At 32.6% G+C, this 17993-nt stretch overlaps 1 protein-coding gene across 1 annotated transcript in view; it reads right to left on the bottom strand.

Moving 5' to 3' along the window:
* The window catches only part of Far1 (fatty acyl-CoA reductase 1), a 59435-nt gene that overhangs the window by 12847 nt on the left and 28595 nt on the right, over positions 1-17993 (bottom strand). The window contains exons 4-10 of the mRNA XM_071616375.1: positions 15817-15992; positions 9946-10125; positions 7160-7337; positions 6185-6229; positions 5950-6068; positions 5123-5190; positions 3450-3621 (exon numbers count right to left, since the gene is read on the bottom strand). Of these exons, the coding sequence (XP_071472476.1) occupies positions 3450-3621; positions 5123-5190; positions 5950-6068; positions 6185-6229; positions 7160-7337; positions 9946-10125; positions 15817-15992 (938 nt within the window). The remainder of the gene's footprint in view (positions 1-3449; positions 3622-5122; positions 5191-5949; positions 6069-6184; positions 6230-7159; positions 7338-9945; positions 10126-15816; positions 15993-17993) is intronic.

Raw genomic sequence — 17993 nt, forward strand, 5'->3', positions numbered from 1 at the left:
TAAATTACTTAAAGCCTCGCTTAGTTGCTGAGGCTGGCTTTGAATTTGCACTCCTCCTGCCCCAGCTTCCCAAGCCACTGGGATTACAGGCATGTGCCACAGAGCCTGGCTGCTTTCACTCTTTAACAGTAGAGTTGAGTAGTATCAACATAAACCACATGGCCTACAAAGCCTAAAATAATTATTGCGTGGCCCTTTTTAGAAAAGTTTGATCACTTTGAGACAAGCTCTTCTCAATCTTGCATGTTGTTACGGTTTGGGTGTGAGGTGTCCCCCAAAAGCTCATGTGAGAGACGATGCAAAAGGTTCAGAGGAGAAATAATTGGGTTGTAAGAGTCTTAACCCCATCAGTGATTTAATACCCTGAGAGGGATTAAGTGAGTGTAACTAAAGTGGTAAGGTGTGCCTGGAGGAAGTGGTTCATTGGGGGTACATATTCAAATCTGGTGATTGGAGTCTCTCTCTGCTTTTTGATCACGATGTGAGCTGCTTCCCTCCACCACATTCTCCCGCCATGATGTCCTGCCTCACCTCAAGCCCTGAGGAATGAAGCTGGCCTTCTATGGACTAAGACCTCTCAAACTGTGAGCCCTTAAATAAACTTTTCCTCCTCTGTAATTGTGCTGGTCAGGTCTTTTAGCCAGAGCAAAGAAAAAAGCTGATGAAAACAGGTATCCTAGGAAGTTGCTATGTGTCTATCTAACACTTTAGATCTTAATTACTTCCTTCCTAAATCCTGCCTTTCAAACAGCAGTTTCTGTGACACATCTGTGTCACCCCTGCCCAGGATGCTTAACTTTTTAATAGGCAAGAAGAAGGGTAAGTAGGCTATTCATTTTCACACATAGATCATTTTTGTAGCAAAAGGATGACTCAAGAGGGCAGAGTCAAGAGCCTCCAGGAAGTCCCAGAGTAGAAGTGAACCCTAACTAAGAAACTATCAACAAATTCCTGACTGGAATTCAGAACTGGCTGTGTACTTCCTATTTTCTCTTTGTGAAGAATACTGCCTGAAATCACTATCCAATGCTGCTTCTTCATATGTTGGGTGTGGGTATATGAGTAGCTAGTAACTTACTTGAGTACACAGGTTTTCAGATTAACATTTGAAATACACTTGAGGAGCTATATTTACAATATCACTCCTGAAGAGCCTGATCTGCAACTGTATCAGATTTAAATGACAAAATCTTGGCTTCAAGCTGATGCCACAGGGATCCTGGGGGAAAGTAGCAACTTTATTTTCCATGTGGAAGGAATAAAAATTGTTTTGGCCAAAAGGCTGACTATAGCAACCTGCCCTTTCCAAAAATGACTTCAATTTTTATCTCATTTGTTCATTTACATCATGATCTTAACCATTCTCTATATCCCTTTACCTTAAATCTAGGAAGATCTAACTCTCTTATGTCCTGAAAGAATGAGGCAAAAGTGATAATGCATGACTTCCTTAAGTAAAACAGAAAAGGCAATGTAGCTTCCACCTTTCTAACTGAAATACCACCTCCTCAAAGCCTTTAGCTGTCATATATGAATTTAATTCCCCAAAGGCTACCATCAGGCCTTGCAAAGAGCCTACGTGGAGAGATTCTGATACCATAGGAAGGGACCCCTGGTCCCTAGGTGCTCCACTGTGCGCCATTACACTTAGCTTTTTCAGCTCCATCTGATCACAACCACATGAAAGTCCCTAAGCCAACACCAACCAGCTCATTTCCTGCCCAAATTCCCAATTCTGAGAGAAATAATAAGTTGAAAAAAAAGTAAATGTCTAAAAAGTCTCTCAATTTCAGATGATTTCTTATATAGCAACATCTACTTTGAATCATTTAGTAAACTTGAGCTATTCATTCTTCAAGTTTACTAAGCCCTATTTCTCTGTGTGAGGCACTGTGAAATTTTAACCTGTTTTACTTTTTTTTAAACTATTTGTGATTTTCCTGCCATAATCTGTAATGACTTAATTAATATAAAGAAAACATGTACTGCCATCATTAATTTTTGCCTGCTTATTTAGCCATGAAAATATGCTGTCAATGGTAAATACTCCACTTTGAAGATCATTGTATAAAAACTTGAAAATATTTTCTTTAAAGTTATTCAACACTTCTCACATATGTCCATGTGTATGAACATCATGGACAAGTGAATCCACAGAAAGTCCCTACAATTAACTCAGATCCTGATACAGTTTACACTATAACTAGCAGATACCTCACTTTTATTTCTTGAGTAGCTGATGGAAGTTCTGGAATCAGCATCTTCTTTATACATAATTATTCTCTAAACAAAGGTTCCACTGTAATGCCAATGTAGTTAAAATAAGTAAATATTTTTGTGATACATTTCACTGTAATTGTGTGGTAATGACAGCAGAACTGAATGTAGGGTTTCAGTAAAAATTTAAAAAAAAGAAAACAGGAGAGAAGAAAGGCTATTACAACTATGAGGAAAAAAAATTTTCCATTTGCTATTAACTTTTTAAAAAACTACATATCATTCCCAACCTGGAAAATTAGTCAAAAACTGTAATTACCATATTATAAGCTGAATGGACAGCTGAGATATTTCAAGTAATTAGATTTTTAGAATCATCTTACATTTTTTGTATAAAACTGTACCATCCATTTAAAATAAAACATCTTACCCTTAATCTCCTGTGAAAATTCACCCCTAGGTTTTTAAGGGGGAGAGGAAAGGGCTCAATTTCAGCTTATAATAACAATGACAACCCTGATGTAGGACATTTCCTATTGTTATGGGATTCTGGAGGATCAATGGCCCAATAAAATGAGATCGATAGTTAGTGTCCCCAAATGTCTCCCATTTCTAAAAAATGTCCTAGCATCTTGATTGTGATTGTGATTAATAAGGTTAGTAATTCTAAAGGTAAAGCTCATGCTAGCGACTTTTTGTCTCTCCAGCAAGCTTCCACCACCTTACCAATACATAGTGTATTTACTGCTATTCTTCTTACCACGGTTTCTGACCTGTCAACCTGAGTGCAAGATCGAGCAATAATGCAGGTACTGTATGTCTGACACCCTTCCAATAATGAAGCAATAGGTTGTTGGAATAGAACTTAACATTGGGGTGCCTGTATACTTGGTTTAAAGGATTCATCTTGAAGGAATGGTTTAGATAATATCCTGTAGGAAAAATAAGCGTCAAAGCATTTTGAATATTATTTGTTATTCAGAAAAGTACCTAAAGTTAGACCTAGAATTCAACACATAACAATAATTTATCATCCAAATAAGTTAGAGTGACTTACAACACTACCTTTGTTTTTCTGACAAAGCCTTAAATTCAAGAGTCTTCTCATTCACAAAAGGCCATTAAGCCTTATCATAAGCTTAAACAGATACAGAGTTAATATGCATTTTAGTGTAAAGCATGGGTTGTTTAACAGTCAGAGGAACAGATAAGACAGAGCTAGTCACCATTACCTTGGGCTTCTTCCAGTCATCCTGAGGTAGATATCATACAGGAATGCTGGGGCCTTATGGCTTACAGCAATCCAGTAATGATATAAAAGGTGATTGGAGGTTAGATTTACATTGGGCCGTCTGAAGGCCTGTTCGAGAGGATTCCTCTTGAAAGTGGAAATTACATGGTATTCTGAGGAAGAAAAGTTGTGTAACAGCTTTGATAATAACCATGTAATGAAGTTTTGAAAAAAAATGTTTTTACAATGCAATATTTTACCAAAGATGTCAGAGTTCGTTCATTTAAAAAACAAATTTTTCTACTCTCTATAGTAGCTAAGAGAATATGGGTATTAGACTTCCAAACTTGAGCGGTTTAAAAACTGCCACTATTTATAAATTTTAATTAGATAAATGAATTTTTGCTAAAATTCACTCTTAAGATCTTTTTAATGTTTTACCTATGTCAGTTTATAATGTCACTTTCTATATTTCACCTCTCACGATAGCTTCTTTCTTTCTGTTCCTCTTTCCAGATTCTTATTACTGTACTTACTTAAAAAAAAAAGGAAAATCATCATCCTTTGCTTATGAATAATTAAGTTGTTCAAATTAACATACATCAAATAAGTTTAAAACGACCCAAAAATAACCTCTGCTGCAATTTTTTTAGGTTACTCAATGTCAACACAATCAACTTGGTATCATCTATGTTAAAGACTTTAATGAAAATGTATATTGAGATATTCACTAAAAAAAAGAAAAGAGCCAATGTGATTTTTCACTAAATTTTATAACACAATGGAAGACTATTAAAAAATCCTTATGTAAAGTGTTTCAATATTCTCCAAAGAAGAGTACTTAAAAATCATCCTTGATTTTTTTTCTTATATTTCTTTTCTTTTTTTTTTTCTTATATACACTAACAGTCAATGTTTAAACTTAAATAAAAATGGCAGAGAAAAGCCCTAGGACAAATGCCATGAAAGATATACTTTAAAAATCAAAATTGCTTTGCAGGGGTAACAAAAATTAATCAATGGTAAAATAAGACCCATTACTAAATCAATGCTGTAAGTATGTTTTACTTTAAATTTGAAACCATCAATCAACAATTTTTAAATGATTCCATTTCAATAGGCTTTATATATTATTCCTATTTTAGAACTAGTAACATATCATACACACTATTTGCTGTGGATCTGGGAATTTAAATACATTAATAAATGTTAGTAGAAAATATTCTGGCAAAATGTATCCTAATTCCTACTACATCTTTCATTTATTACTCTGGGGGCCATTTAATACACTAGCTCTTATAAGCAGGAGTGATACTGCCTATGGATCAGCAACATCAAGACTATGGGTACTCAGGAGAGTGAAAAAAAGCACTATTCCCGTACCACAGGTTATCTATAAAGGTTGCTGCAGATGGCAACAGAAAAACAGCAAGGGTCAGACAAGGGTAGGGTGGATGGGAATATACAGCAGGATATTTTTACATTTTGAAACACTATTAAGGATGGACCACAAGGCAGTACTGGTAGGTATTACTTCTAAAATGGCAATTAAAATAAGAACAAATTGGTAACTCAATGTCCTTAATGCCTCATGGGTATTCTAACAATAAAAACTCAGTGAACATTTTAAGTTAAGATATATTCTAACATTCAAAAACACAGATAAAATCATACCAACTTCACCCCAGTGGAAAGGATTAGTGCTGCCTGTCGTGCAATTATACACCATGATGTTTCTTGGCCTGCAAAGACAAAGATGAAAGTAATGAAACATAAAAAGAAGCTAAACCACCTATTTAAATCTTACATGATATTAAAATAGAAATCTATAAGGACAATAAATGAAAAATTATTCTTAAGGATTTTCTTAATGTCTGATGACCAACACTACTTTTATCTTTCCTCTCCCCCAGAATTATAATTTTCTTTTCTTTTTACATTTTTCTTCCTTATATTAATGGGAGTATGTTTTCAAAAGCAAAAAAAAAAAAAAAAAAAAAAAGTAACAATCTCGGCTCTTCTATCTCCTAATTTTCAGAGACTCAAGTTAGGAAAAAAAGTTAAACTTAAGCGTTTCCTATAAATTTTGTTACCTTTTAAAAGAATGCTCACAGATTGAATAAAGTTGCTCTACTGTACCGTGTTTAATATATGTAAACCACTCTCAAATTCCAACTCTTTATACATTGCAAATTTATATCAAATTTTCATGTGGATTAAAAAAAAAAACAACCTTGGGAAGGACTCTTTTCTTTTTAAAATCCCTAACAAATTTATATATTCTGTAGGTACACAGAAGAATTAACATTGATTTTTCATTACTACTGATGAGTCCACTTGTTGTTGCTAGGGATATATCAATCCTTACAGTTGACTGTAACACTGCCTATATATTGCTATGGCAATATCAGGACTAAGGGATTAATTAACTTTAGTCAGTAGCTCTGTTTTCCCTTCTAAGTTACTATATATTTAATAAGCAACATTGTCACCTCATATACCTATTAACTCCGGAATACCAGGCTGCCGCAAGACTTGTGTTGACAACTACATCTACAGGAACAAGATCTGCAAGGGCATTGTTGGAGGCACGCATTGTTCGGAGAATTCCTTTCCCTGCCTTTGTTGAAATTAAAAACAAAACCTTAAGATATATAAGCTGAAGTGTATATATTTTAAAAAATACACTCACAGAAAAATACACAGAATATTAAATAAATCAAAAAGTTTACTTACCGCAATAAAAAGTCCACTTGGTCCATTAAAGTTATCAATCCATCCCTGTTGCCAAAAATTAAAGGAAAAAAAAGGAAAGGAGTGCTTAGAAATATTATGAAACTAGAGATGTGTTATTTGAAATCTACAACTCCAAATGTATACAGGTCATTTTCTTTCAAAAATTAAAAAATCTATATTACAGTCCAGAATATTGATCCCAGTCCCAAATAGAAGTAGTCTTCTTCTGGATTGCAAATGATTAAGTAAAAATATTTTTAAGGGGTCACATACTGTTCCATTAATTCTCTGCAAAGGAAATTTTATAAAGTAGAGTGTATACTGTCAATTATTTTTATTAAAGTAAGCCTAGTTAAGCCTGATTATATGCTATTTACTAATGCAGCATCCTGATTGAGGGAAAATGGCAAGTACTCCCTAAATTTACTGAACAAAACAGAGTAAGAGATTAACAAAGTAATAAAAGACATGCTATTACTTGCTACTAGCACAAATCTAGGTTCTTCCAAAATCAATTTACCTACTGGTTAATATTTCTGCTTTTTCTTATTCCAGAGATTTACAAATATCAAAATACCTTGTTTTTTTTAAACAGCAAGTTCTCATAGAAATTTCTTGTATCTTTCTTAACTTTGTGATCTATATAGGAAGTGAGTTCTACTACATCTTGGAAGGCCTGTCTTTTTTTAGTAATAAAAAACAAATGAAATTATGATCTCCTTTAATCAAGATAATACCATAGCTTTTGATTTAATTTTCAACTAGGATTCTTAAAATGTTGATCTACATTTCTACGTATATCTATATTCATGTTAGAAATCAAAGTACCATCTCTTCCTAGGAAAAGGAAACAGTTTTGCCAAAGTAAGCCATGTTCAGTAAATAATACCTATTCTTAAAATCAAACTTCTTTTACACAAATATGACTTAAAATTCTCAATTCTAATTATTTATAAAAGATTTCTAACAACTTACTGGAAAAGGTTCTTTCCAACTGGCACCAACAATTGATGGCCTTACAATCGCCACATTTAGCTTTGCTCCTTCTTGTTGTACAACATACTCTGCCAATGCTTTTGTGTATATGTAAGTATTAGGTCTGTCTCCTATCAGTTTTGGTGTGATATCATTTACTAGTCCGTCATCCATCCACCTGGTGAAAAAAAAAATGCATACAAAAATATTTCCAGGTATTTTAATTTTGAATTAAAAAAAATCACTTAACTCAACTTTGTACATTCAAAAGACAAAGGAAAAAGTTTTGGTTTCATTAAAATTCATGTATAGTCCACAATCCTTATATGCAATTTCTATATCCAAAAGGGTCTGAAAACCAAGAGTTCTTTCAAAAATCACATAACAGATAGCAAAAGCTAATCTGAAGTCATTTATGGTCTTTTAAAAATATTATTTAATTTAAATAGCTACATAATTCATATGTATTCAACCAGAGGTGTCTGCTACCTGACACCAAACTGAGGTAATTCCATATCACACAGCACATAAATTATACTTCTTTTCTAAAGTCCAAATAAACTCCAACTTTTCAGATTTTACGAATTTTCAATCTGTATAAGACCACCTAACAGATTTGTGATTCACTTACAATAAAAAAGGTCTAGTAATCTAAATATTCAAAGTGAAGCACTGAAACTGTATATCCTCATAAAACTAACACATGCTAGGATAATCAATAAATGAAAATATGTTGAAGCATATTATAAAAATTCAGTTAGCAACATACTATGAAGTCATAAAATTCACCAATTCTCTCGGTTCTCTTAAAGAAATGGTCTACTCTAATCATCTGTAAAAGAAGAGCGATAGACTAGGTAATGTCTATAATCATTCCTGGTCAAAATTTCTGATTTTTATAAGTTATATACCAATTTTTGGATACCTCTTCCACATTTGTCTATGCTATCTATATAAGTAGACTCAGTATAATGTCACATTGTAATGACACCAATACAAACTGATGAGGAAGCATAAGATGGAGAAGATAATATTCTTTTATATACAAGTACTTTTATATATGAAAGAAAAATAACAAAATTAAATTCAAGGGAAACTGGTATCCAATGTAAGAAAAATTCCACAATGGAGGTGAGTTTTAAAACTGGAAAGGAGGGATTGAGAATATAGCTCAGTTGGTAAAGTGCTTGTCTCCTACGCACAAGGTCCTGGATTCAATCCCCAGCACCACCAAAGGTGGTACATGCCTGTAATCCCAGTGGTTAGGGAGGCTGAGGCAGGAGGATCCCAAGTTCAAAGCCAGCCTCAGCAATTTAATGAGGCCTTATGCAACTAAGTGAAATCCTGTCTCAAAATAAAAAAATAAAATAAAACTAAAAGGACTGGGGGCTAGGGTTGTGACTCGGTGGTTGAGTGTTGCCTTACATGTGTGAGGCACTGGGTTCAATCCTCAGCACCTCATAAAAATAAATAAATAAAATAAAGGTATAGTGTCCATCTACAACTAAATATATATAACTAAACTAAAGGGCTGGGAATGTGGCTCAGTGAAAAAGTGCTGCTGGGTTTAATTCCTAGTTCTAAAAAAAAAAAAAAAAACAAAAACCTGGAAGGGATAGATGACAGATCGCAAAAAATAAAGAATTAAGTTACAAGCTCTTTCTCAGTTTCTTGATGTTTGCTCATGCCAATGCTAATAAGTGAAAAAATAATATGTTTCATTAACTTCCACATTCAGCTTCTAACTACTGACCTGTGAGGAAAATGAAGTATATATCTGGAATCAACTGAGAAAGTAAGTCATAAAATAGAAGTCAGGAAATTACCTAATGGATATCATAGCAACCTCTCATAACTACTAACTTCTTTTAATGGATTATAATCTATCTGTTCCTTATAATGATTAGCAAAAAAAAAAAACCCCTTTTTACAAAATGGACCTGTATGCTTACTTTGGAGAAAGCAGGGCATAGTAATTAATGTGTCAAAAGTCAATAGAATGTTTGGGAAGAAAGGGGACTAAGGTGAGACAGAGAACATAAGAGAAAAAAAAGCCCATAGAGACATTAAATGAAGATTGATGTACATGTGAAGATATGACAGATGCTGGAATATTTCTATTATTGTAGCCTATAAAAGAAAAAGTGATCCACTTTCCGTTTTTTTTTTTTTTTTTCTCTGAACCTGTTTGTTTCACTTGACAAGAAAACTGGCTGAAGGAATGAGAACTGGGCCATGGTAGATGCATACTTTATTTAATTCCCATTTATCAAATGCTCACAAATATCATTCAAGTCTAAACTGCTGATGGGATCCTAGTCCTTGGGAAGATAACCAGTGACACTTGGAATATGAATTAAAGGACTATGACTCCTCTCATTCCCTAATAATTAAAGACCTCTCTATTGATAGACTCCATTGTGGTGGGGGTTGATAATCCTTGAATAAACTAGACCCTAGCTACTGAGCAGGCAATCATTAGTCTACACAGGGACTTTTGGGTTGCCAGAATTGATTAATTGGAAAACTGAACCCCTAGTGTCCTAGTTTGTTCAGGTCTTTCTCTAATCATTTACACTTAGTAAAAAGTGAAATTTGTACACTAACTTCACAGCAACACCCAGACATAAATCTATACAATAAAAAGAGCATAGTAGACATGCAATAATTTGTTAAGAAAGAGATCAATGTATGCATGTATGTGGGGTGGGGAAAGGGAAAAATAGACAAACTCAGATATAAAGCTTTGAGATAAAAGCAATGTATACAATTTCAAACAAACATACTCTAAAGAATCAATCAGCTTCTTGGGATCTACAGGAGGTGGATAGACTACTTCATCAATATGCTTTCGATTACAGTAGGCATATGCTGTTGACACATGCATGAACACTTCCAGGTTCTTCATTTGTTGTGCAAGGAGAATAAGCTGTCGTGTAGCAATTACATTTAACTGCACAGCATCTCTGTAAAAGAAACTGACAATGAAAAACTGGAAACCTATGTTACTTATTTTACCTGTTTAAAAACATCTTTTTCTCATTAGAAAGGCAGAGAGAGACAGAAACAGGTTCCTGATTCTTTTCAATTTACCCTTCTGCTCTGATTTTGATTTTTACTTCAGTATTAAGTACATTCACTGTAGCAGCTATGTTTAAAAAGAAATTTTCTGACTATAAGATAAATAAGTAAATAAAACAAATAGGATTTAATAAATTAAAGTACAAATTTTAAAAACTGTAATTACCTAGAAATAAAATCAGATAATTTCAGTCTTTAGCTTTTATGTATACGTTTTGAAATCATTCTAGACTTCTTTTGAATTCTAATTTCTAAAAGTATAATCTTTCACATTTGGATGTTTCAAAAGGAGAAGAAATTAGGATGATTAAGTAATTATAAAATGCTACTATAGCATTATCAGTAACTAAAACAGCCAAATAAAACTTAGAAATATTAAATTATATAATCAAATAAGAATACATTTATTTCTCTCTCTGTAGAAATAATATAAGTTTTTTAAGGCCACTTACAAAATATAAAGAGTATTAAAATAAAACTATTAAAACAGGCATATATAAGAACCAAAATGACTTACATTTTACCTTCCTGGAATTTATTTATTTTTTCCTCTGTATATAAAGTATGTTCACACCAATTTATGTACTCTGTTTTTTTTTTTTTTTGCATTACAATTCTTAATACACATATATACCACAATTTTTTATATCTGTTTATATATAAAGTATGTTGACGTGAAGCAAATAATTCCACAAAAACAAAGTACATATGTAGAAAAGCAATAAATGAAGCATCATCTACTAATAACAAAAGCCTAGAGGGTCCAAAATAGTCATAATGAATGGAATAGTTTGACAAAGTAGGTATTTTTATCACAAAGAAAGAATAGTCATTAAAATAATTATGTAAAAGCCATAAACATGGAAAACCTGTATGAATAATACAAAATTGCATACATTGAGACATGAAGCAGGATTAAAAACAAAGCTATGAACTTGAGTTCAATTTCTGACTTGGCCTACCTATCAGCTAAGATACAACTAAAGAAGTCAGGCTCAGTTTCCTCACCTACAAATGACAATAATGAAATCTATCTATTAGACTATATAGAATGAAATCAAACACAGCTTATAAACACTTAATATTGTTCTTAACACAGTCCCAAAACAGGCAATCAATGGATATTAGCATAGTAAAATGGTAGTTAAGTTTTGTTTTCTATTCAACTTTGTTTAGTTTTTTTTAATCATTGATGAAGAGATAACATAATGATTATGTTAATAACATAATGTATGTGAAAATCGCTGAGAATAGACTTTTAAGTGTTTTCATTAAAATTAGCTCCAAAATATATACATATTTCAAAATACGTTGTACACAATACATATGCACAATTTTGTCAATTAAAATAATAATAATAAAAGGAGGAAAGGTTGAAATATCCAATACCAGTGAACTGGCAGGTTACCACACAGTTGGTAACATTATAAATTGATACAATTGATCTGAAAGAAATTAGGAAGAAGTGCCAGGAACTGTAGAAATGAAATATTTATTAATCTAGTTTACCTATTTTTCAGCGGAAAAACATTTTAACCTTAATTTTTCAAACAAAAAGAAATTTAAATTTTGTTTTTATATAAGGTTACTACATAAACTGTCACATATCAACACAACAGAATATCATGTCATCAAATCACCATAACCATAAAGAAGATTTTAAAAAATGGAAGATTTTTCTGTATTAAAAAGTAAAATTAGAAAATCTAAATTTATAATTATATGAAATAATATATATTCAGACATAGATCAAAGGAAAACTTAAAAAAAATGAAAATAGCTTTCAGTACTTTCCAAAATGCTTGTACTGTCAGTATTTATAAAGAAAAAAGGTCAGGAGACATCATAGACTCTAATTCCATGTGACTATAAAGCAGTGATTGAATACCTATCTTGTTTGCAGAACAAGAAAGATGAGGAAGGTACTGTTTGGGGAGAGGTATACAGAACATATTTAATTACAAGTTCCTGAGGACAGGACAAGTTCTGGGTCACCAGGAACAAGGAATAGCTCATGAAGGGAAAGAACAAAAACAAAAATTCTTGTGTGTCTCATTTTCTTTTAATTTACCTGAGATCCTACCAAAAACCCTGTAAGAAAGAATTTTTTAATGAAATTGGGGTGGAGTCTTATATAATCACAGGTGTATTTTTTTTTCTTCCTCATTTCAAGTGTGTGTGGGGGGTCTGTTCAAATTGAAACCCAGCAAAAAAGACATTTCACAGAGAGGACACTATTCACAGGACTAATAGAAAATGTGCTATTTTCTTGTGCATTTGCAAAACAATGGGAGTAAGGAAAGTAATGTTTTAGGAAAATACACAAGGGATATTCTATTACAGGTTCCTAAGGACAGTGACAGAGTTTCTGGGTCACTAAAAAAAAGAAACAACTTAAGAGGCACATTACTGTGCCTTGACTCCCCCCACTCCATTTGAAGAACACAAATTTAAAGCCATTCAGGGCCCACATAAGTTAACTCTTGGTATCTCTGCCAACCTAGTTAACCTCATTGTATTTTACCTCAATCCAATTGCTATTCCCTTGAACTTCAGGCTGAGACCATGGCATGTTAGACCAGAATACATTTGGTACTAAACAAAAATATTTTTCTCATCATATTTTGGTTATACGGAACCATAAATGCATCTTGAGATAGACTTTTGGAAGAGAGGTGGAAAACGAGCAGACCTTTTTAACTATAGTCCTTCATTAATGCAGACATAAAAAATCACTTAAAAGAAAAAAAGGAAAAGGATAAAGAAAAAGTTTAAGTTGAACTGCCAACAAATTTTCTTATTCATCTGTCTTCTACAGGCATCCTGGGTTCTTCAGGCTATTTGAGAATACTTCTAAAGACCAGGACTCTCGGTCTTGGCAGAACCTGAGTGTTTATTAAAAGACTCCTGTACCTCATACTCACACACTTTTAAGGTCTGAAATAAGGCCTCAGAAACTACATTTTAAATAAGTTGCCTAGCCTATTTTGACACTTTTTTCATCCACTCTTCTCACCTGGAGAAAATAGTGCTTATGTGAGATCTTAAAATGGCTAAAAAAGAGTAGGGAGGATAGGAAGGGCACCAGAATAGAATAGACAATATGATTGATGTATGTACATTCCATGTATGTATTATATGTCAAAATACATTCTGCTGTCATGTATGACTAAAAAAAATTAAAATAAATATATAAAAAAATAATAAAATAAAATGGCTTAAAAAAAACACTTTAATACAGACACAAATGTTTAGGAACTGAAGAATCCATCTTAGGGTAGAGGACCTAGGTATCTGTAATTTTAAAGATGTTTCAAAGCGGATTTTGAAAGTAATGATTCTAAAAGTATATAGTACAAGATCTGACAGATACTAAATTATGCCTAATGATCTTGCTAAAAATGAGGGTTCTAGGGTTGTTATTTCTTAACTAAAGAGTCCGAATTGGATAAGTGCACTCCAGAAATCTGCATTTTGAACACGTTTTTCAGTAATTTTAAAGATTCTTAATACATTCTAAAGTTTGAGAATCAATGTCCTTAGATCCAGCAGTTTTCTTGATCTTTTCTATCATCACATTTACTTCCATTTGTTTCAGAAAATCTGTTTCCAGATTCACCTACAATTACTCCAGTTTTGCAATCTTGTATTATGAATTTTCCCCTAACTACATGTTGTATCCGTCCATCTCTCCTGTTAGAAGTATGTTTTGTCCTTATCCTGGTTTTCAGTTTCTTGGCACTTCTCTATTCTCCACTCTACTGGATCTCTCCCACCAAGGAATATCAGACCCTATGACCAACTACTTTAGTAATTCTATTATCCTCAATATCATTTCTTCCCTCAACTTTCGTATTTCTTTATAATTCCTAATACTGCTGTCAATTTTTCCCCATTCTTTTCAGATATGAATATTTAGGATCACATCTGAAAAGAAATAAGCTCTACCTCCTTTCAACTTTCATGGCACTTAATGTACGCTCTTATACTATCTCCTTATTTTCCATATTATGTTATGGTTATTTAAGCATATTCTCTCTCTTCTATTAGACTATATGGACTTTGTGAATAGGATCTGTGTGTACCTTTTCCTGCCTTTCTCCCCAAGATACTGATATGTTGTAATAAAACCTGGATTCCCCATCCCCCTTGGCAGTAAAAACGTTGTGTTATTCTGAACTGGTTGGTTAACTTAATGAAGTTACGAAAAGTGCTTGTTTTGTAAGTAGCTATTATAGCCCTACCTCCAATACTTTAAAAATGTCTGGTCCATATTTAATATTGTCCTGTCACATTTAGATATTAACATTCACTGAAATTGCTTCAGAGAAACAATGACTTCAATGTAATGACTAGGGCTTGGTCAGTAAACATTCATGCCTTGACAAGAAACAGAAAAACAATGCATTTAACTTTATGAAGAATAGAACAAAATCTTCTCAGAAATACTTTCTCAGTTTTATTGGTAAAGAAACAGAGGCTCAAGGAAGTTAATAACTTGCCCAAATTTATCAGTTAATAAACAACAAAGTCAAGATTAGAACTAAGTTATGTAATTCTAAAGCTCTTGCTCTCTTCATATGATATAATGCTTCCTCAACTTCCCCAAGTGCAAAATAGATTTGTCTCTGACATTACAAATATAAAAATTAGATGGAATAAAATAATGAATTTGAAAACTATGAAGCACTACAGCAAAAGTGTAAGTAACTATTACAGTGCCCGCAAATGGAATATAGATAAAACATGCCATAAACTTTTGGCAGTGAATGCTCATATTATGTAATGCTTATAAGGTTTATACTTCTATATTCCATAGATAATATGGGATGTAATGTCAAAATCCTTTGTAATTAAAAACTTAATTTAAAAACATTTTAAAGATAAAGACTTCAAATAGTTTTGAAACCTAAAAAGAAAGCCACACAAGTTTAACTCTATCCAATTAGATTAGATTATAAAAACTACACAATTAGATTAGATTATAAAAACTGTATTTTGGTATATACCATCAAAAAAATGCTCTGAATTAAGAACCATTATTTGAAATGGATAGTCTTTTTAGATATTCTGAAGTAATGAACACTTAGAATGTTTCTCTTTTCTTGAAACAGGCATCCTAAAGTCCAATGTATCTTGCCCTTAACAATGTTATCAAAGCATTGTTTTTAAAATGATAATAAGGTGTGACAAATTTGAGCATTCTATCTTATTCTGCAAAACTCAAGTATAATTTAATTTTCAGAAATAAGCTAATGAAGGAATTACAGGAAGCAGAGAGCTAATACTCTTACTCAAGGTAAACTTTTTTCTTTCTCCTACTCCATTTCTTGACTTCCCCAACTCTTATTTAAATTCATGGCAACTTCTTCTAATAAAATACAGCAGTTAGCCTATGTTTTGAAACTGATAACAAGGAGGGTGTTCTTTTGACATTCTGTAAGATGCTGAAAGCCACATTTGACATATGGCAAACAGTTTCAAATGACTTTTGAAAACAACTTGGCAAAGTAGAATTAAAATTAAATCTTTTAAATATACTTAAAATCAAATATTACACAAATACCTGTACTTACCTTAAATTTTCATTAAACCTTACTGTAGCTGCACAGTGGAATATAATATTGGTAGAATCTATGATGACTTCTTTATCTTCTTCACTAAGAGCCAGTTTAGGTTGGGTGAGTTCGCTGTTGATTGCTATAATTTTCTCTCTAAAATCTGGATTTTCATCTCTCAATCTGTCAAAGAGCTATCAAAGGGGAAAAGTATTTATTTTGGGGTAGTATTTTTCCACTTTCTAAAACACATTATAAACCCTTTTCCCCACAAAGGGAACTATTTTATACAAAATTTAACTATTTTAAAAATAAATTGTGTAATTCCTAAATTTTCTATTTCTACAGAAAACACCCTATGGGCCCACACTATTATCTCCATTTTAAAGATATGAAACAAGCAGTTTGCCAAGGACACAGAGCTGATAGTTTGCGGAGTTGAATATGAACTGTTTGTGCTTTGGCTAATTATATTATATTACTCCTCAGAATAGACTTAAGCAAAATAGATATCAAGACAATGTTTTAAAATGATTAATTTTCTAAAATTTAGGCCTTAATTTATCACTTTATTTTATTTTCTTTCAGTAGAGTAAAACAATATGATTCACATTCTACCTTAAAAATCTGAGAACAAATTATTTAATAGGAAAAAGAAGTAAACATGTTAAAGGGGAAAACATTTTGGGAAGCAAATGTGTACTAGAAACTGGACAAATTTGGGAAGTTTTATACACACACACACACACACATCACACACACACATATATTTATCATCACATACATATGTGATTCAAACTGAAAATTCAATTCTTTTAGTATAACCAAAGAAATAAATTTTGCTAGATAACCTATCAGGCCAAAAGATAATCATAGTGTAAGTAAGGGCACATTCAATTATAAGTCAAGATTAATTTTTTAATCCTAGGTTTGATAGAGTGACAATGATGCTACCCTGCAGATCACTGCTCTATCATATTCTGACTTGCCATCGCATTTACAGTCAGTCAATGCTTCGGGATTAAGCAAGATTCCTAAGCTGGGAAGAAAGTCTATAATGTATGTGTTCACTTTCACCTTCCTGAACAATTTTAGATTTAACAGTCTTCCCCTTCACCACTCCCAGTTCCTCAAATATGAACGTATTCTTATTATTTAAAAAAAAAATATTTATTTAGAATTTCATATAGGCCAGGCACCTTCTGTAAACCGAGAAAACAAGAAAATAAGACGACTTCCTCAAGATTTTTTAGAGTCTAACAGTGAAAACTAGACAAGTAAATGGACAATTAAAATATCATTTTATAAGTAATAAAATAGGAGTAATACATTGTTATGAAACTGAATAGGAGAAATTGTTAACCCAGTTTTGAGACCACATACAACTTTCAGGGGACACTTAAGCTAAGACCAGAAGGATAAACGGAATGCCAAAATGTGTGCTGGGGAGGAGAGGTAGGAGTGAAAGAAAGGGAAGGTCCTGAGAGTATAAAGTAGAAGAGCAGTGTTCCAGAACAGGATGAACAAACTGACACGTTTTAGAGATATTTAGGCGATAACACCAACTGAATTTGGCTAATGACTAGATTTGAGGGATAAAGAAGGTAAACTCCTAGAAGAGTCTGGTAGTCTTTTAAACCCCTCAAAGACTCCTTTCTCATAGGCTTCAAGGAAGCAATGGATTCCCAAAAAGGTTCAGCAAAGAACTGAATAGAGCAAAAATGGCTAAGGAATACCAATGTATGCTAACTTAAATAATTTAAAAGTATAAGAATAATTTCTAGGAAGGAATCTTATATCCCAGAGTTTTAAAAAAGTAAAAAAGCAACATAATAAGAAGTACCTACTGCATAGTGTCAAAGAAATGATAATGGGATAGGAGAATTAGTTTCAATCCAAGGAAATATCGCAAAAGTGTATGAGGTTCATTCAAAGTCAAAAGTCTGGTAGCTATGGAGGGGTTTACTGCAGTTTGGTGTTTTTTTGTTTCTTTCTTTTTTTAACAGACTTATAAAATTTTAGATATTCAGGTGAATATTATTCTTATTCCAAAATAAATGCATTTTAAAATAGCAACTGCATTTTGTAATGCCTATAGTCAGGTTCCTTACCAAAACTGAGCTTTGAGCTTTTCATTTCAAGCTCATCATTAATGTCAAATAAACTTCTTCACTGAGAGATTGCTATCCTATAGG

The sequence above is a fragment of the Marmota flaviventris genome, chromosome 9 (genome assembly GCF_047511675.1).
Source record: "Marmota flaviventris isolate mMarFla1 chromosome 9, mMarFla1.hap1, whole genome shotgun sequence".
NCBI lineage: Eukaryota > Metazoa > Chordata > Mammalia > Rodentia > Sciuridae > Marmota > Marmota flaviventris.